Below are 20153 nucleotides of genomic sequence, written 5' to 3' on the forward strand. Positions count from 1 at the left end.
GAAACACAGGATGCTCTCAGTGACAGAAGTATAGAAGGAGGTGAGTAGGCTATGGACTTTGAAGGAACTGAGTTTCCTTAGGTAGTGCTGTTGGTGGTGGGACTTTCTGATGAGAGCATCTGTGTTTGGCTTGAACTTCCGGGTGCTAGATCAGTGATTCTCAACCTTTTTCATATCAAGGACCCCTAATTTAGTTCACATTAGGGACACGGACCCCCATTTGATGAGATTTTGTCTCTCGAACCCAAATCAGATTGTTAGATATGATTTTGTCCAGAATTCCACGACTATCTGTATTGTAGGCTGAGAGACAAACTATGAAACTATGATCAGAGTCAGTCTTCTGCATTCTCTAATTGTGTTAACTTCAAATGAAATAATGGTGAAGTTTAACAGTTCATCAATTTGCTGGGGACACCCTTAACCCCCTCAAGGAACCCTGGTGGTCCCTGGACCCCACGTTGAGAACCACTGCTATAAAAGACTGTTCCCATGTATCTATACCGGTCCACTAGTCTATATCCATTTCCACACCAGGCTTCCTAATGAAATCTACTGCCATCTCTTTTATCAAACTCCAGAAAAGTGGAGTCACATCAGCCAATTGTTATTATATTTGATTGTGACTGTGACTGTCGTTGCGATTGTTGTTGATTTAAAGGCCAAATCGCCCGACTTCCTGGTTTGTCCTGGCTGTCTCTCGCTAGCTTGACGCAGCAGTCACCCAGGGCGCATTCCTTTGGCAGCGCCGAGCGTGTTTTCACCAAACTACATACCCTGCATATTCTACTGTAGAGGCGGTGGACTTTCCCGAGGAGCAGGTCGTTCAGTTTGAGTTGAAAAGTGTTTTAACGCCGCATCAATAAGGCGGTTATTACTGCGCGTGAACGGCAGTATTTGCGCAGGTGGAGAGGTGTTGGTGTCAGTGGATGGTGGACACGCTGGGAAATGGACCGCGAAAAGCAATCAAAGTGTCTCTCTGCTCATTTCCGAGGAGTGTGACAAAGTGATTGAAGGTAACGAACAATAGCTACCGATACTGTTTAATGCTCGTAATTTCCACGCTCTTCTTGAACAGACTTGTCTTAGTGAACCAACAGGCTGAATTAGAAAAGTTGGCTCAACCACATGAATGCTTTGTAGAGGGCCAGGCAGTTTGCAGTGAGAATTGACATAGAGCTCCTAGCCCATCTGTTACAGTGGGTTAAAAGATGAAACGTTGGCTAAAATTAACCTCCTCAGGACTCGGTGTGTAGCTGTGCAGTGATCACGTTCTCCAGCAACAACATTCACGGGGGATTTCCAGGAGTAGCACGGGCGCGTTAAAGCAAATTCTGGGAAGCCTGATGGATTTTGGGGACAGAAAAAACTAATGACATCAATTGGGCGCACTTGACAATGACTGTATTGTCAATCGTTATCGCCTCATTATGGCTGATTATTTATTAACTAATTGATTTCAGCTGTTTTGGCCATGGATGGCTGCTGGCAGTGGTGCCATCGCACCTGTGTGTGCTGTCTGACCGAGGAGGAGAGGAGGACTATCGCAGTGGACAAAGAAATCCAGAGGATCCTCCACCAGCAGAAGAAGAGGGAACGAAAGGAAATCAAAGTCCTGCTCCTAGGTCAGTAACAGTAGACAACACCAGCTGTACTCAGAAACATAGTCTGGCCTCACAACAGTTTATCAACCTTTTAGATGACGGAAACAGGCTAAGAACTGTAATTTAAGAGCGGATCATACTGACATCCATCTGTTAATAAGAAGTGTAGACACTTAGGGAACACTTGGCCTACAAATTAAAATTGCGTGGCCCATTTTCCAGTCGGAGCCGAGAGAAAGCTATGTGTCAACATGTGAGAATGTAAAGAATGGAGCAGACGGGGATTGGTAAGAGCTCAGGCTAAACAAAGAAAGGGACGAGAGAGGTGCAGCACTGAAACCTACAGTATACTTTACAGCTTGTTTGATGTCTCACGACAGTTTTTAGTAACCTGCATAGCATCAGTGTTTTGCTTTGACACTTCTGTCAAGTCAGTTGTGCCCAGATGCCAGGCATAAGGGCTTATCAAGATGAAGTTGGTTCAAAGGGAAATTCTGTTGAAATTAACTTCTTACATCTTTACATCTCCCCAAATTTCCCCTAGGCTATATCAGTTGTTGTTTGTCAGTTTTGAGTTATGGAGATAGAGCATGATGCAATCTATTGACACCATCGAATTGCATTGTGTGATATTGCTGAAAGAAATATTTACAGTCATATTTCCTGTATAAAAATCTAAATGTCTAATATACAGTATGTACAGGACCAGGACTGCCCATAAAACACATTTTCAAACATTTCAGGCATCAGTTTGGTGTCATAGGACTGGTTTCCATCTTCCTTAAGATCTTTTGAAAAACTTCTTGAGGAATTTCAGGAAAGTGTTTGGCAGAACAAGCTGAGAGTGTGTTTCCCTTTGAAGATGCCACTTAATCCCTGCTTGTTGTGGTGTTGCACTGTGGCCTTGGCTCCTCTCTGTACAGGAGCAGTATACAACAAAGACAACCTGTTATGTTAAGTAATAAGAAAACATTCATTTATTAGCGTACAAAACAGTGTTACAAAGTGCTTTACAAACAATAAAACAATAAAACCCAATAAGGTAAGCAATAAAATACCAGCCGTTAATTAAAACAGGGAATATGAACATAACAGTGAAGTGAAAATATGAAATAAATCAAGTTTCCCTCTTTCTTTTTATATCTACCGGTTCCTTAAAGTTAAACCTTGATCACACCGGGTGGGAAATGAACAGCAGAGAGAAAATCAGCATAGCAGCAGGGTAACTTCCAGTTCCACAACACCTGTCAGTCGAGTCCTGAATGCTTTGTGGTTTAGTGGAGGTCGACCTGCAGGGTTTTAACACAGTCATCCCGCACTTTAAGTGTGTAATTAGCTGTGAAATGATGCTGTAGCAACTGCAGTGTTACATCTGTGGCAGCATCAACATGACACAATGATAATGTTGTTGGAAGCCAGATAAGGTCAGCCTTGATTTGAGTCATAATTCTAATCCTCATAATCCTCTTTGCCAATGAATGAATGAATGAATGAATAACAACTGACTGAATCAGCCAATGAATGAATGAATTAATCATTTAAAGGCAATGGTTTACTGGAATGCTACAGGCTTTATTTTCTTTAGAGGAATATCAATAGAAAGACATGCATCAATAGGAATATCAGTAGAAAATATGTTATACAAGAGAGACATTTGGATCTTTTCCCATTATTCTTTTCCCAAACTACAAAATGTTTTCCCATTAGTTCCTCGGTTCAGTTCAGATTTTACAGTAAATTGCATCAAGCTATTATTCATTTTGCGCTCGCATAATAACTTTTAGGGTTGAGTCTCTCGCCTCACTATGACACATGGATGTAGAATTCAATTGTCCGCCTACATTCAAATGTTTGTATTAGGGATTCAAAGAGCAACATGTTGGTTGCTGTTTAACCTCAAACCAAACGTTAGGGTGCCACTTCAACCTCTTCCACCCTGCCAGTCGCCATCATTACTAACGCATGATTCACGGCAAAGCTTTGGTCAAACCCACAGAACTTTACTTTAAATTCTAGTCAAGATCCCGAGGTTTACAAAGATACCTAAAATGTTATGCTGAATTACAGGGAAATGTGTATGAAAATGATGCACAAGACATCTAGATCTTTTCCATTTGATGTAATGTGCAGCCATAAAAAATACCATCTTGGGTTTGAATATTTCACTCAGTATAAGTGTGATATAGCTTCAATGAAGCGTTGGAACGAGCAGATACAGAATATGTGTGACATTGTCGTACAGTATGAAGAAAAAACAATTTTTTTCTAACTTTGAAGCTACTTAAGGTGAAATTTGAGGGGAAACTGTAAGTACCTGTAGGGCCAGGAGTTCGAGGCATTGAGCGGTAATCTGTTTTTGGTGGGCAGATTTGCAGATTAGATCTCAATACAACTCACCAAGCACACACACACTCTCCTCTCTCTATTCCTCAGTTAAAGGCCCCCCTCACGCCTCCAGCTTATACAGAATGCTAGGTACCACATCTAGAGTTGTTATCACAATCCTCGCTTCCCTACACTGTCACTCTCAGAGTTGATTTTGAAGATTTTACTGATCACTCCTAAAGGCCTGGTGCCTAGCTAGTGTTTCAGACCTTTTAACCTTATGTGGCCCGGAGCGCAGCCTGAGATCTTCGGGCCGTTTCTCAGTCTAGAAAGCAAAAGGTGAAGAGGCATTTGCCATTAGAGCCCGTCCTCTGTGGAACGGCCTGCCTGAGGAAATTAGGCTGGCAAAGTCTGTGTCTTCTTGTTTTTAAGTAATTGTGTTAAATGTTTTTAATCATGTTGTTGCCCTTCTATTTGTGTTACTGTTTGTGTTTTGTGCCTTGTTTGTCTCACTCTCTGCCAAGCACTTTATAAAAGTTCTCATTGTTACTCTCCTGTGTGTCGCCTCAGGCACCGGGGAGAGCGGGAAAACCACCTTCATCCGACAGATGAGGATCATCCACGGAAGAGGCTTCTCAGAGGAGGAGAGGAAGGCCTTCGCTAAATGTATCTTCCAGAACATCTTCACTGCCATCAAGGCCATGACAGGAGCCATGACCAGCCTGAAGATCCCCTACTCCAGCCCAGAGAACGAGGTCAGACTCGCATACACAGGCACACGCGTACTGTGTACATATGTGTGTAGTAAGGAAGTAATGCCTTATTTATATAGCACTTTTCAAAACAAGTGTTACACAGTGGTTTACAAAAAGAGATAAAACAAAAGGCAAGTTAAAAACAAACAGCAACACACAAGGACGCACCCAGGCGCGCACACACACACACACAAACAGACATGAACACGAGTGTGCGGGTATGTGGGCACACACACACACACACACACACAGACAGGCACATACTCTCATTTGTTTTATGCCCGCATAAAACAAGAGGCATTGAACTCACAGGCACAGAAACACACACGCACGGACATGCACACACACATGCATGCTGGCATATTTTCAGTATAAATAGAAACTTGGAGTAGCGTCATCCTCACCATCAGGACACACACACACACACACACACACAATGAATCCTTGAGCCCTGCAGATGTTGTGGGCCTAATTAAAGGCCCCCGATGACAGGCTGACTCTCATCCACCGCCCGGTCCTGTAGCGTCCATGTCAGGTTTCTACACAGACGCTCACCCTAGTTTAATAACAGAAGGAATCCTAATTATCGGATCCAGTGTATTGGCAAATGTTACAAACACTTGAGCTGCAGTTTAGCATAAAACCTCCTGACATGCGGTGTGTCCCCCTGTCCTCAGATGTGTGCTAAGTGGCTGCAGGACGTGGACACGGTGCAGGTGACCCAGCTGGACCGGGGCTACGTGGACGCCATCCGACGCCTCTGGGCCGACTCGGGCATCCGGGTCTGCTACGGCCGCCGCCGCGAGTACCAGCTGCTGGACTCCACTGAGTAGTGAGTAGCTGCAGTGTAGAGGGAGCCACTGTCATGAGTGGACACACAGCAAAAAATGTCTGTCTTCACACAACTGATTTAATCTTGTGTTACTTAAGATTTAAAATGTTTTTTGTTAAAACAAGTGAAAAAAATATGACAATGGTGTGAGATCATTTCATTTGTTTCAGTGCAACTTAATTGTTAAAAGAATTTTGTGGGAACAGATGGCAAAATCTTGAAATAAAGGATACAGCTCCACTTTTTTGTTGATAAATGATTGATTTTTTCACTTGTTTTAAGAAAAAAAAAAGGACTTTCAGACCAATCAGGATATTAAACTGCTAAGATGGACATTACATTTTTGCCGTGCATACAGTGTCTTTGTGGTCTCGTCTACACCAAGTCTTCTCAACATTTTATAGCCTACATGCATTAGGTCAAACCATAAAGATATTTTTTTTAAATCTCTGTTTACAGTTAGAGTTGGGATATTTATCCAGTGAGGCAGAAAGTTTTTAATTAACTTTTTAGGTGAAAATTATGATGAATACCAGCTTTGCAGCTTGGTAAGAAAGTAACAACCCATTTATTAAGGCAGCACTCTCCTAATAAGCTGTATATTTTGTATTTTCCACTCAGTCCACTGGGGGGCGCTAGTCCTTTACAGATTGTACAGTATACATCCATTTCTCAGCCATGTTGAAACCACCAGTTGATGACAGAGCCTTCGAGAACGCAGCCAACCATCTTGTGAGGCCGGCTACATGAATCAGTTTTAAAAGTAATAACATAGTCATAAAAAAGAACAGAGCAACACCAAGTACTCTCTTTCTAATTTCTAATCAGACTTCAAACGCAATCTTTTTTCTCAATATGAAATCAGTTACCTTATGCTCAAAATATCTAATTGACCGTAGAACAAAGCATCAGCTCAGCCTGTCTCTGTTTTCTCTCTTTCTATCACTGCTCTGCTCTGTTTACCAAGCAGCTCAATCATCACAGTGTGTGCATGATAAGAGACAGTCAGTCAACATTTATCTAATGACAGGATGAATCAACATGAGCCACAAAGCAGTCATCTGTACACAGGGTGATATGGACTCACTCCACACCCATCCTGTGTTTTTCATCACTGTTTTTTTTATTTTTTTCATCACTAATTCATCTTATATCTCTCCTCACCTCAGTCCGTTTTCACACCGCCGAGGCTGAATGTGATGTAAACGCAAGCAATACCTAGAAACGGCTGTTGTTGGGTGAAAACCTCACATTTCTAACATGTCGAGCCTTGTTTTTAGCTTGACGACAATGCAATTTTGAGTTAATCTAATTGGTTTTGAGAAGGTTTCATAAACCCAAGGGCCGGGTCAGAGAATTTTCTCAACCCAGGAATCCTTCATTTGAAGTTAGAATATGAAAATCACTAAAATTGGAGATTGGAGTCAGGAGAAATAGAGCTTTCAGCATTATCATACAACATAGAAACTATCACCAATTTATCATGCTCTCTCTCTCTTTCTCTCTCCTCTCTCTCTCCCTTTCTCTGCCCCTTTTTTCCCTCTTCTCTCTCTTAGCTACATGACTCATCTGGACCGCATCGCCGCGCCAGACTACATCCCCACCGACCAGGATGTGCTGCGAGTTCGATTCCCCACCACGGGCATCCACGACTACGCCTTCAACGTCAAGACCATCACGCTCAGGTAGCCGGCGCCCACACTCAGATTACCAGCCTGTCACGGGGCCCAGAGTAACACCGGCGCCATTCATTCACCGCATTGTGAAAAAATACTATTGACTCTGGCGGAGGCTTTGTCTGCCCGTGCCCGTTCGGACGCAGCTGGATCACGTTTCCAATTGCTGCCGTACAAAGCCGTTGCCGGGAAGTGAGGTGTCGCTCTGTGTGCTTTTTTGAACGTGTCGGTATTGTTGCCTTCAGAGAGCAGAGTGGGCTCCGACTGAGCTCAACAGACAAAACACCAAAATACATTTTCAGTCCAAAATGAGACATCAACCATTTGGCAAAACACCTACGCTTTCAAAAGGATAGAGAGCACAGAATCAAAACAACTTATGTTACTTTTTAAAGGATTGCTGACCGTAAGTCCTTGATGACAAAATTAGATACTGAATGATGGACTTCAGGTAATTACTATTTACCCGAAATGGATACACGATATTTTGGAAAGGAACTCTTTATTTGGTAAAAAAAAAATTAATAAATAGATATTTGGTTTTTAGAATAATCAATCATGGTCCCAAGCATTAATTTAGGCCACATGCTTGACACACTTCATTTGCATTAGGATTCACAGTGAACTGTGGAAAAAGAGTTTTCCCATGTGACAGCATGTAGGAGGGGTTATGGCAGATAGTCTGTTAGTGTTAGCTACACCTCTACTCCGCTGACAGACAGCCTCAGCTTATTAGGACCTAAACAGCTGTGTGTGTGTGTGTGTGTGTGTGTGTGTGTGTGTGTGTGTGTGTGTGGTTGAGAGAAAAAAAGAGATGGCGAGACTAGAAAGAACACAGATGAGAGAGCTTGTATCCTACTGTAAATAGGGACGGCATCAGCAGATTGTGATTGGTCGCCAGTATGAATCCCTATACTGGCTGGGAAAATCCAGGAGGGGACAGTGAGTGTGGCATGCTGTCCCCTCCCTCTACAACTACAAAACCCATAAGCAAGGCAGTTTCCAAAGAGGCCATTAGTCGGTGTGTGTGGCTGTACTGGATGTGAATGTTTGGGACTTAATCAATGCGAAGTACAGCAGAGATCAAAACCCTTACCTGAATGAATAAACGCTAAAAAAGAGCAGATTTGAATCCCTCCCATAACGTTTCTCTCTGTCTTTTTTTCTTTTATTCTTCCTTCCCTCCCCTCCTTCCCTCCCCTCCTTGCCTCCTCTCCTCCGGCCCCTGACAGGATTGTGGATGTGGGCGGCCAGAAGTCGGAGCGTCGGAAGTGGATTCACTGTTTTGAGAACGTCACCTCCCTCATCTTCCTGGCCTCCCTCAGCGAGTACGACCAGGTCCTGGAGGAGAGAGAGACCGATGTGAGAGCCCTATGTCTCTGTGTGTGTGTGTGTGTGTGTGTGTGCGTGTGTGTGTGTGTACATGTGTGTGTACAGAAAGTTGTCTATCTGCCCGTCTGTCTTCCCCTGGACAAAATAACGGGAATGCAACATGAAAAGGGGACTTTAACTTTGAAGTAACTAAATCACAATCAAAAAGGCAGCCACACAGGGGGGGCCACACTAATTTGAATGCCAATTAGCAGTGTGTGTCAGCTTTAAAAGAAGTCAGACAATCATCGCTTTTATATGGGAGCTTTCAAAGCAATATGAGGCCAAATTGTCAGTACCTGAATTGCAGGGACATTGCTCACAAAAACAGCAAAATCATTTAATGTGGTCATACTGCTTATGAGGTATTTTGTCTACCTTTGCACCCCCCTCCCTCCACCCATCATGTTAATCTGTCCTTTCTATCTATCTATCTATCTATCTATCTATCTATCTATCTATCCATCTTCCATCTACCCGATTGTCCGCCTGTCTGCCTTTCTATTTCTTTGCCAGCCTTTCTTGTCTGTCTCTCCTCCTGTCTGTCTGTTTCTAACTCTCTGCCTGTCTCTCTGTCTGTTTATCTCTCCATCTCTCTCTCTGTCTGTCTGTCTGTCTGTCTGTTTATCTCTCTCTCTCTCTCTCTCTCTCTCTCTGTCTCTCTGTCTGTTTATCTCTCTCTCTCTCTCTCTGTCTGTCTGCCTGTTTATCTCTCTCTCTCTCTCTCTCTCTGTCTGTCTGTCTGTTTATCTCTCTCTCTCTCTCTCTCTCTCTCTCTGTCTGTCTGTCTGTTTATCTCTCTCTCTCTCTCTCTGTCTGTCTGCCTGTCTCTCTGCTGATCCGTGGCCTGAGGAGTGTTTTTCTTTCTCCCTGCCAGTCAGTATTATTCGAGTCGACCTCTGCCTCTCACCACCGCTCTCCACCAACAGGTCTCACTGTTGCACAAGGAAACACGCTCCCCCTCTAACTCCTTACCCGCTCCAGCCCTCCGTCGGCTTCTGTCCATCCATCCCTCCTTCCCTCCCGCTCATCCTGTCCTCCCTTTCCCTCTCCTCACTAAGCCGTTTATCTCTCCTGGCCACTTTTTTAGTCTGCCAACACATTCATTAACCTCCACAGTGAACCCCATGTGCTCCATACCCCCCCATAAACTCCCTCCTCCTCTCCTAACGCTCCCCTCTTCCTCTTTTCCTGGCCCTCACTCCTTTTCCTCCTCAACCATCCAAATCCATCCTTTCGCTCCGGAAAAAACTCACTGCAGTACTGCTTACACTTTTGTCTAGCTATACCCAACTCAAACAAAAAAACACCTTTTCTCTCTCTTCTTTTCATCCACCTCACCCATCCAAATCATCCCCCCAGGACTCACTGCACTGCTACTTACACTGTCTACCCATCTCTCTCTCTCTCTCTCTCTTTCTCTCTATCTCTCTCTTTCTCTCTCTCCCCCTTGCTCCCTTTCCTTCCTCTTCTTCCACCTGTACTTCATCTGCCTGTAAACCTCAAACAAAGAAAATCCTCTTCTCCTATATCGATCTCAAAATAGTTGTGTGCTGCAGCCTCTAGTATCATATCTGATTTTCTCTCTCTCTCTCTCTCTCTCTCTCTCTCTCTCTCTCTCTCTCTCTCTCTCTCTCTCTCCCTCCAGAACCGAATGCATGAGAGCCTGGCTCTGTTCTACACCACCATCCACTCCCCCTGGTTCCTCAACACCTCCATCATCCTCTTCCTCAACAAGACCGACATCCTGGCCGACAAGATCCAGACCTCTGACCTGCAGAAGTACTTCCCCGGCTTCACAGGTGAGCTGTGTGTGTGTGTGTGTGTGTGTCTGTGTGTGTCTGTATGTGTGTGTGGAGGGGATGGGGGTTGGGGACTGGCTTGATGAATGATTGTGTGTGTGTGTGTGTGTGTGTGAAAGTTTTCATGTGGATGTCTATGGAAGTGCAATCAATGGCAGCAGATTGACAAGCACCCTGTAAACACACCCGCCTGCCGCATACGCTGTTAATGAAGCTAGATGTGGAAGTATGTTTGTTTATATATGTATGTGTGTGTGTGTGTGTGTGTGTGTGTGTGTGGTTTACAGCTGGGCTCCATTAAAATAATAAACTAATTTGTTTGATGAACTAGGAAAAATGTGATGGCGAATGTAGTGGTGAAGGTAAATGCTTGTGTGTAGTGTAGTTGTGCTAGTGTGTGTGTGTGTGTGTGTGTGTGCATGAACGTGTGTGGGTGTGTTGTCTGCGGGTGTGTGATGTTGTTGTCTGTTAGCTGATGTGCTTTTCATGCAGCTATCTCCACCAGCCTATTGCACCCAATGGAAATAACACAGAGCCTGTAACACCGCAACAAGTAATTTGCAAAGTGATTTCAGTCCCAGTGCTGGAGAGCTTCTCCTGCCTCACCGGCCAGCTGCAGTATGCTGTTTACAGTAGTGGAGGTTTCTGTCTGTCTGTTTCTGTCTGTCTGTTTCTGTCTGTCTGTTTCTGTCTGTCTGTTTCTGCCTGTCTGTTTCTGTCTGTCTGTTTCTGTCTGTCTGTTTCTGTCTGTCTGTTTCTGCCTGTCTGTTTCTGTCTGTCTGTTTCTGTCTGTCTGTTTCTGTCTGTCTGTTTCTGTCTCTCTGTTTCTGCCTGTCTGGCTTGCTTGCTTAGTTTTTTCCCTTTCTTCTTTTTCCTGTTCCTTTCATTCGTTCTTTTTCTTTCTTTCTTTCTTTCTTTCTTTCTTTCTTTCTTTCTTTCAATTGATTTTCTCTTTCTCTCTTTCTCACGCTCCCTGACTCTCTCACCCCACCACCACACCCCACCACCCACCCACACACACACACACACACACACACACACGTTGCTGTCCATAAGGCAGATGATTGACTCAGAGTTGCTTCCAGGTATTTGGCGTGGCTAATGATGTGGCTGCAGCTCTGCTAGTGTGGAAGGCAGTAGAGCGGCACCCCGGCAGCCCCCCCACCCCCCACCCCCTCTCCACCTCTGTTACCCATGGCAACCATAAATACCATGCTCCTTACGTGGCCTGCCCCACCACCCCCACCCCTGTGTGTGTGTGTGTGTGTGTGTGTGTGCCTGCACTGGGGGAACAGCGTGCTGGAAGCCCACTGTGCTCCACCATCAGCATCAGCAGGGCGAAATAATGACTCATATGGTGTCAAGCTCCTTGCTGGCCATTTAACCTTAACGACAAATCTGAACTTTCTGTACAACAATTGCAGCCACTAGCCGCTCCAGGGGTTGCTAATGTTGCCATGACAGATAAAGCTGTATTCCTGTGGGTTACTGTGTGTAACCCTCCGGCTGCAGCTACGACAACAGGCTGCTGTTGTAAATAAGAATATGCTCTTGACCCATGTTCACACTGTGAGAGACTATCAGAGAGAATTCTGATGGTTTGTTGGCGGTGCAAGAGGCTCCCGTTGCATCTATGTAGTGATCTGCAGCTACAAAGTTGTAAACAGGCAAATAGTGTATTTTCTGCTGCTTTGGTATTGCCTGTCATAGCGTTACAATGTTTTGATGACTTAACATAGCTAGCTAGCTACCAAGCGCTAATTAGGTAGCATAAATTGAAAATAAACAGAAAAAACTGCAACCATTCTCCAAGCATCTTTATTGAGACGTTTATTCCTGTAGTCTTTCAAATAAAAGTTGTAGAGAACTGGGAAGCTTTGAATGGCTGTAATCAACTTGTCTATTTTGCACTTGTCAGCTGGAACTATTGTTCATGAAACACAATCACATCGGTAGGGAAGCAAGGAAGTGCAGAAATCTGATTGGCTGTTGATGGTAGATGACTGCACCGAGTTCAGCTATGGGCAGCTTTCATTCGGGCAGATAGGGGGAATCTATGGGGTCTCAGTTAGTGGGCATGGAACTCTCTTCTCTAATGCAGTCCCACTTTGTGATTTAGGCTGGCAAGATGGGAGTACAATAGCTTGTATAATAGCTTGTCTAATGCAGCTTTAAGTATTGTTTGTCTTGCGATAAGTGTGGAAGGATTGCTGAAGTAAGAGTGACTAAATACCCCGACTGTTGATTGTAATTGTGTGTTTTTGCTCTGCACAACAGCTTGCACATAAGGACATAATAGTTAATCTAATCTAATCTAATCTAATCTAATCTAGTCTAATCAATTTGCCTAGTTAAATAAGAGTTAAAATTCTTCTCTCTTCTCTCTCCCCCCTTATACTATGTCCTCCTTCTCCTGCCCCACTCCAAATCTCTTCCTCTCCTCGTTTGTCCCGCTCCCACCCCTCACCTGCGCCTCACCCATGTGACCACAGGCAAGAAGCGGGACGCGGAGGACGCCAAGAACTACATCCGCAAGATGTACGAGCAGCAGGCGCTCAGCCGCGACAAGAGGGAGGAGAGGAAGACTCTTTACCCGCACTTCACCTGCGCCACCGACACCAACAACATCCGCCGGGTCTTCAGCGACGTCAAGGACACCGTGCTGCTCAAGTCTCTCAGGGACTACGGAGTCATCTGAACTCGACTCACCGGTGGAGAACAGGGGGGGAGGTGGAAGGACGGAGGGTGGAGGTTCTGGACTGGAAGACTCCAGTGAAGGCCTGTTGACCAAAACGTCGGCTCTTTTCCACATGAAAACATGAAGTAGCACGGATATGAAGTAATTCTCCCTCAAGCCTGAACAATCAGACCGCCGTCATCCTTCATCCTGCTCTCCACTCCTCCTCCTCCTCTTCCTCAACAGATCTTCATGAAGGAGCGGGTGGAGAAAGGAGGGACGAGGTTCTACTCTTCTCTCCTCTTCCTCTCATCTAGGACGGACGAGACGGGGGGAGGGGCGTTCTGGGAGATCGGACGCCACGGACAGATAAGACTCTGACTCACAAACGAGGAGCTTCTAACTAGTAATCAGCCGCAGTTCTCCCACCCAGCATCTTTTGTCCCGTTTGTTTCTGTTTTTCATGATGTAGAAGTGGCTGGGCGACACAGTGGCTGAATGGATCCATAATTGAACCAGGACCAGAGATGCCATGAAGTGCTGCATCGCCATTAAGGGAATAATGACTTTTACAAGTGGAGAGGGGCCCTGCATTGGCACACATGCCCACACATACACACACACACACACACACACACACACACAAACACACACACTCATTCACGACTGCCTGAATACACACATGTACACGCATGCCTGCACACACGTATGCACACACACTCCCGTACACACACGAAAATAAACACATAAGGTGCCATTATATGTAAATGGCAATGCATGAGTTGCATAGTCCACACTCTTACACTGGGCTTGGTTGGAAATCAGTGAATCAGTGAATTTGTTTCCTATGATCCATGTCACTACAGAGTCTGCGGTGTTATCACAGTGTTTCAAAAGATCGCACACCTGTCAGTGTGCCAACCCTATTGATTACCGTTATCTTACCCGGGCAATATGTCATAGATATCATTATCTATATTCAACAAGGCTTTGCAGCACAGTGCCACAGTCTGTGTCAACTGTCATGCGTACAGAGATGATTTAACTGCCACAGTAGCGTGTGTGTAACAACAGCAATATGAGGTAAGATCTTTACCTCCACCTGTTACAGTCTCTGTTTAGCATGTCTTTAATTGGTGTCGTTCACACTGATTAAGGTGTAAATCAAGGTGCCTCTCTCCCTCTCTCTCTCTCTCCCTCCCTCCCTCTCTCTCTCTCTCTCTCTCTCTCCCTCCCTCCCTCTCTCTCTCTCTCTCTCTCTCTCTCTCTCTCTCCCCCCCTCCCTCTCTCTCTCTCTCTCCCTCCCTCTCTCTCTCTCTCTCTCCCTCCCTCTCTCTCTCTCTCCCTCCCTCCCTCTGTCTCTCTCCAGTGTGTGAAAGTTCACGCACAACTCGCAGCTGCCATCTGCTACAGTGGAAGCAGTTGATTGTAACAGAAATCGCAGTATTTATTTATCACTTGTTCATGCTCAAGTGCTGTGCTATGGCTCTGCATGTGATAAAAGGGGAGGGGTTTTCTCCTTATGCTTTGAAAGCTTTCAAATCGACCCCCCCTCTGGAATGTTGAATGAACGTAGAGTGAAATAGAGCAGAGTAGAACAGAAGAGTAAATCAGTTTTTTTCTTTTCATGAGGTGCAGTTTGTTCTACAGCCAGCACAAGCAAGGATGCACAAAACAATAAATAGAGAGAATCACCTAAAATGGTGTTAAAATGCTTTGTACAAACTGCATACTTCAAATATGGGAGATTTCCAACAGCTACTCAAAAAAAAGTTTTTTTTCTAGCATATTTTCATTCCGGTTTTCCCCCCCAGTACTTCAACTAATCAATGTGCGTGTCTGAGGTGAAGATAAATTAGACTGTGCTGTACAGAAAAGTGTCTCCTTTTTCACCATAGAGAACACATTTTTCAAAATGTAGCCATTTCATTGAATCATTACATTAATCAATACAAGAGATGGGTTGGCTTTAAGAGAAGCTGAGCTGCTAGGTACGATGATTAGGGAGTCTGTCCTTCAAGCGGAGGAGGGTTCAACCCCCTTGTCGGCATGCAGCCACCCTGCTGAAGTGCTCTTGAGCAAGACACTGAATCCCTACCAGCTAACCAGAGCTGTTTTGCTTCTCTGCAGCTTTTAAGAAACCTTTAGTTGGACGCACAGCAAAGGGCAGATTCCCTGATTAGCAGATCTGTAAACGCGACTAACTTGCACGTCACTGCTGTCGTCTTCTATTTTATCTCTTACTGTTCAGAGTGATCAGATGGCAGCATGAATGGTTTCAGTCCAAAATGCTATAACATACTGGGAAAATGTTCTTTGCCGTTTATTAATCAGTATCTCCACAATACAATAGATCATACCCTCTAAAATGTTTCTGTTTTGTACTCACGTCTTAAGTCAACAAATAAATTCAATAATATTCCATTTGCAGTTTTCACATAAAGCCGACACCAACAGCAATTTTGCAAGATTAAGCGTCTCAATTTTCAGATACCTCTCATTTTGGAATAAAACTTTTCACCGGACTTTCTGAACTAGCTGAGTCACAGTCTGTGGTTCAGAAAGTTGCCTCCGCCATTATCTTCATCCATTCTGCATTCAATATTTATGTCAGGCTCAGTGTTTGTTTTGAAAGCTTTGTCCTTCAGTCGATTCATAATAACTCTCAGCTACTCTAAGGATACGATTAATACACTTAAGTTAATTAAAATCAATACCAGAAATGCGAATACAGATCACAGTTGGGGGCTGCATCAATAATAACAGTTTTTAAAAGGTCAGGAATTACACTTGAGACTTGTTTGGCCCGTGAGAAAACGGCTCGATTCACACTGCCAGTTCAATCACTGATGTTGAAACAGGGATAAAGCCAACAAGAGATCTGGGTTATGGGTGAGGAATATTAATTTGAAGTTCCAGTGTAAACCCAATCTCTGAGTATCCTATTTATATCTGTGTGTGGAGAGGGGAATTTAATAATACAGATCCTAAGAATGAGAGTCTGACCCATGCGTGCGTCACTGGATGTTGAGTGTGTGTTGAGTGGAAAATTACACTGAAGTTCATTTATTTAAGTAACCTTGATGGGGAAAGCTAACATTAGCTCACGCCGTGTCTGTTATGTGGTTTGGCTGCTGTTTTGTAATTGTAGATAATGTGTTTTGATCTCTACTCAGATGCGGTAGTTATATTGTTGTACACCATGGGTCTGTAGGATGCCTTCAAAGACGAATGTATATATTTTCTGTACATTTGCCAACCAGAATATTGCTGATGACTGCTGGACTTTTGAATGCTTGTTGAACTCTGCTGTACTTGTTTTATATTGTTTAGCGACAGCACATAAACTGTGACTAGAGAATTTGTATGCAAGATATTTTTACTTTTTCGGCATTGGGAGAACTCTCATATGGTGACAGTGAATTATTTTGTGTAGGCTTGGGTGGAGGAAGTGGGCAAATATTGTTTTTTTCCGGTTAGAATTAAAAACAAACTTTTCAACACACTCTCCTCTGCTTGGTGTTTGTCTTCCCTGCCCATGATGGCTGGAGCGAGACTGATTGACTGGCTGTCGCCGATGTGTTTGCTCTCGATCGCACTGTAGGGTTGTGTCAGCCAGACAAACAGCTTCCCACAGGCTTCAATCACACGCTCTTTATGACCCACTGTTTGACAAATACGACATAGGATTTTTCCATGCCACGTTTATTTCCATAAACAGGTGTGTGTGTGTGTGTGTGTGTGTGTGTGTGTGTCCAAGGTACAGCCTGAGAATTCCTCTAAACACAGGTGTGTGCCACAGCCATAAAGGAGAAAAGCCATACCATATTGCCTGTTTGGCGTCTGGAGACTGCAGATTTGACAGATAAAGCTGGAAGCAGAGGGCAGTTAAGGTTTTACACAGATGCTAGTTGTTTCCCCTATCCGACTCTTCCATCCTGAAAATAGAAGTAACCTGCTTTCCAGACAATATTAATGTCTTACCCTTCCACCCTTGGGATTCAGATGATTGTGTGACAGTCTGTTCACAGCTGAAGAGAGTATATTGGCTGAAGCCCTGACCCAAACACTCTGTACACAGATACGGATGTATCACCACGACATCCATTTACATAACAAATATTGTACAGATAAACAGATTGCAAAGTAATTCCACTTCACACGCAAGTGCACACAAACGCTTACGCACACTTACACACACAGTGTGGCTGTCAGAGCACAGCACTGTGGGAGTGTGAGCCGGTGGCCCTGGTGACTGTCACTCTCAGTCAGATGACTTGACATTCTCGTGGCCCAGTGTGTGTGTGTGTGTGTGTGTGTGTGTTGGGTGAGGGATTGAGGGGGGAGGGGGCTATATGTGTGCTTGTGCATCTGTGTGTACAAGAATGTGTCCTTATGACTGTGCGTGCTCGTGTCTCTGTGGGCGTGTATGTGTGTGTGAAAATGACTTTCTGTGTGTGTGTGTGTGTGTGTGATCCTCTCAGACAGTGACAGGAACGTGGCAGCCCTGCTGTCTGAGTGTCACAGCTCTGTCAGCAGTGAAGGTGCCGTGCAGCAGCAGCTCCATCAATCCAACGCCAAGCCGCTTCCACCCTCAGTCAGTACCACGCTGCTTCAGCCTCGCCTCTTCAGGAGGCCCACAAGTCCTAGCAGGGTTTCAATAATGGCTACCAGTGTGGAGCCTCAACAGAGGGAGAAATGAAATTATAAATTATAATTCGTTTTCATATCTTTTGGTCTTTTTTTGGTGCATTGAGTTGTCCTTTCTCTCTTTGCGACCTTGTTTGTCTTCCATTGAAAAAGTATAGATTTGTTTTCTTTCTGCCTTGAAGAATACAGCATGGCTGACTTGAATCCTCTGCGTAAGCTCAGAGAATGGGCTCTTATTTTGGCACAGATCCGATTTTGCACGGCTGACATTTAAAACGATTGATTCATCCTCGGCTGTGTGTCTCCCGAAGATTGCCGCTGGTGAAGAAGATGAAGGGATTTGACAACAGGTGGGATCCCGGCCTCCCTACCCTTTGCTCATAATGAGGGATTTGTTTATGCAAAGATCTCAAAAACACACACACATTCAGCGTCTCCCCCAGATGCTACTGCTGTATTGATCAGCCTCCATCTCAGCTTCACCCGAGCCTACATGCGCCTGGCTCCCCTGGGTGCTGAGCAGTGGGTGAGAAGTACAACAGGTTGCGTGATCTCCTTCCTGTGCGGGCGTGCAGAGGCAGAGCAGAGATGTGGAGAGAGCAGGTTAGCCGGTGGGCTTTTTAAAACCTGTTTTGCTGCCTGGTTTGTTGCCATGGACTGCTGTTGCTGATAAGAGCCGGTCAAAGCTTTCCATTTTCATTAATGTTGCTCAAAGCAGATATACACCCGGTGTGCACTCAGATGAACACTCAAACATATACGCACATTCAGGCATGCACACACTCAAAACCCCATACATACACATGCACACACACACACACACACACACACACACACACACACACGCACACACAGATTCTAGTACACTTGCAGTCACAACAATAATCTGCAAGAAATACAAGTGTACAAAAATAGTTGCAGTGTACCTTTTCACTGTGGAGAGACAGGCGTTTCTTCAACATGTCTTTTTTTCAAACCCTTTGTGGCGCATGCACACACACAAAAAAAGATGTCTATCAACACGAAAAATGAATCAATTTGCCAGCATGAATCAACACTCTATTTTCCCAAAACATCTCCAGCATCGGCAGTGGCAGCTGGACCTTTGTAGTTTCCCCCCTCGCTGTGTGCTGTACCGGAGACACGGCTCACCTCAGAGAGAGCAGGAGCGGGAATAACACCCATCTGACTGCTGTGCATCAATATATCCTGCAGCAGCACAACCTGCGTTTTGGTGGTGAGTCCACATGACCTGGTGCGGACGGCAGGCAGCTCGTCAATGACCAATAGCAGAACTGAAAGCCGTGAAGAAAGCATCAATATTGCTATAATAAAATCCAAAATCTTGTTGCCTTGCTGTTAAGAAAATTCTACCACCCTTGGTCTTATGAAACCCTTTCAAAACTGACTGGATAGATATGGAGGATACATATGTAGAGAACATAAAATAGAAAAGGTTGGAAACCGTATAATTCAAAAAAACAAGTTTATTTGCTCAGAATGCTGCTAAACCAAGTCTATTTTTGTGTTCATTTATTGCTTTGAAGTGTATTTGTCAGCACTATTTATAGTAAATAAACTACTTGTTTTGTGCATTATTCAGTTTTCTATTTTATGTTCTCTGATCCATTGGGAACCGATTTTTCCACTTTGCCTTTATGTGTGGAGTCTATGCAGGACATAATAAAGTGTTTGAATGACACATGTTAAATAATGCCGCAGCAGCAATTCCTCCTAATGTGCGCTATATCTATCCAAGTCCACTTCCCTCCGCAGCCTTGTGATTCCCTTGTACAGTACGCAGAGCCTCTGAGCCGGCTCTCGGAGAGGGATGTGAGATGTGTGCAGGCTGCGGTGCCGCGGGACCAGAGCAGCCTTTAGTGCTTAATGACCTGTCTGTATGGCAGAGATTTGGAGACACATAGAGACGCAGAGGCACAACAGGGGACTCGCTGCTGCAATTCATCTTCATTTTAATTGGGAACATTTTGTGTTGCGTGCTCCTCCACATTAATAAACCAAAGCCCCACAGCAGTTTCTCAAAATCTGATTAATGCACAATGCGCAATCCGACCCAGGTGTTGCTGAGCAGAGAGGAACACAGCAGAGCAGAGCATCTTCTTCCTCTTCAGCCTGTTTTTCTTGTCTTTTTTTTCCTCAACATTATCGTTATTATTGTCATCATTTCTCTCATCATCGCCGTCATTGTCAGCAGCTGCAGTACGGGTTGGAAGAACACCTCCAGCAACAACATCAACAACAACAAACACAGTATCAACAAACAAACATCACATAGAGATAATAGTGAGAGAACATAAAAAGAAAATAGGTTAACCCATACAGGAGCATGAAATACTTCAACTTAAACATTTAAACATCAAAGTGACCAAAATGAGTTATTAGGTTTCCACATGACAACAGCAGTATGTATTATGATAGATATACATATAGAAATGGGAGT

General features: G+C 44.4%; 2 protein-coding genes and 1 long non-coding RNA gene across 3 annotated transcripts in view; 2 read left to right on the top strand and 1 right to left on the bottom strand.

Moving 5' to 3' along the window:
* The window catches only part of LOC139928106 (C2 calcium-dependent domain-containing protein 4C), a 304401-nt gene that overhangs the window by 240100 nt on the left and 44148 nt on the right, over positions 1–20153 (bottom strand). The window lies entirely within an intron of this gene.
* On the top strand, positions 831–14287 carry gna15.1 (guanine nucleotide binding protein (G protein), alpha 15 (Gq class), tandem duplicate 1). Its single transcript, XM_071920507.2, has 8 exons — positions 831–1016; positions 1464–1625; positions 4500–4684; positions 5362–5516; positions 7073–7201; positions 8425–8554; positions 10212–10365; positions 12858–14287. Exons 2-8 carry the CDS (start codon positions 1475–1477, stop codon positions 13061–13063), a joined length of 1110 nt encoding a protein of 369 aa, XP_071776608.1. The 5' UTR covers positions 831–1016; positions 1464–1474; the 3' UTR covers positions 13064–14287.
* On the top strand, positions 14342–15434 carry LOC139928118 (uncharacterized). Its single transcript, XR_011785369.2, has 2 exons — positions 14342–14614; positions 14649–15434. It is a non-coding gene; the product is annotated as an uncharacterized LOC139928118 (long non-coding RNA).

The sequence above is a fragment of the Centroberyx gerrardi genome, chromosome 9, assembly GCF_048128805.1.
Source record: "Centroberyx gerrardi isolate f3 chromosome 9, fCenGer3.hap1.cur.20231027, whole genome shotgun sequence".
In the NCBI taxonomy this organism is placed as follows: Eukaryota; Metazoa; Chordata; class Actinopteri; order Beryciformes; family Berycidae; genus Centroberyx; species Centroberyx gerrardi.

Coding starts and splice junctions, on each gene's coding strand:
- gna15.1 (XM_071920507.2), top strand. CDS start 1,475: ATGGATGGCTGCTGGCAGTGGTGCCATCGCACCTGTGTGTGCTGTCTG. Junction 5,517..7,072: donor CTGCTGGACTCCACTGAGTA/GTGAGTAGCTGC, acceptor TCTCTCTCTTAG/CTACATGACTCATCTGGACC. Junction 8,555..10,211: donor TGGAGGAGAGAGAGACCGAT/GTGAGAGCCCTA, acceptor CTCTCCCTCCAG/AACCGAATGCATGAGAGCCT.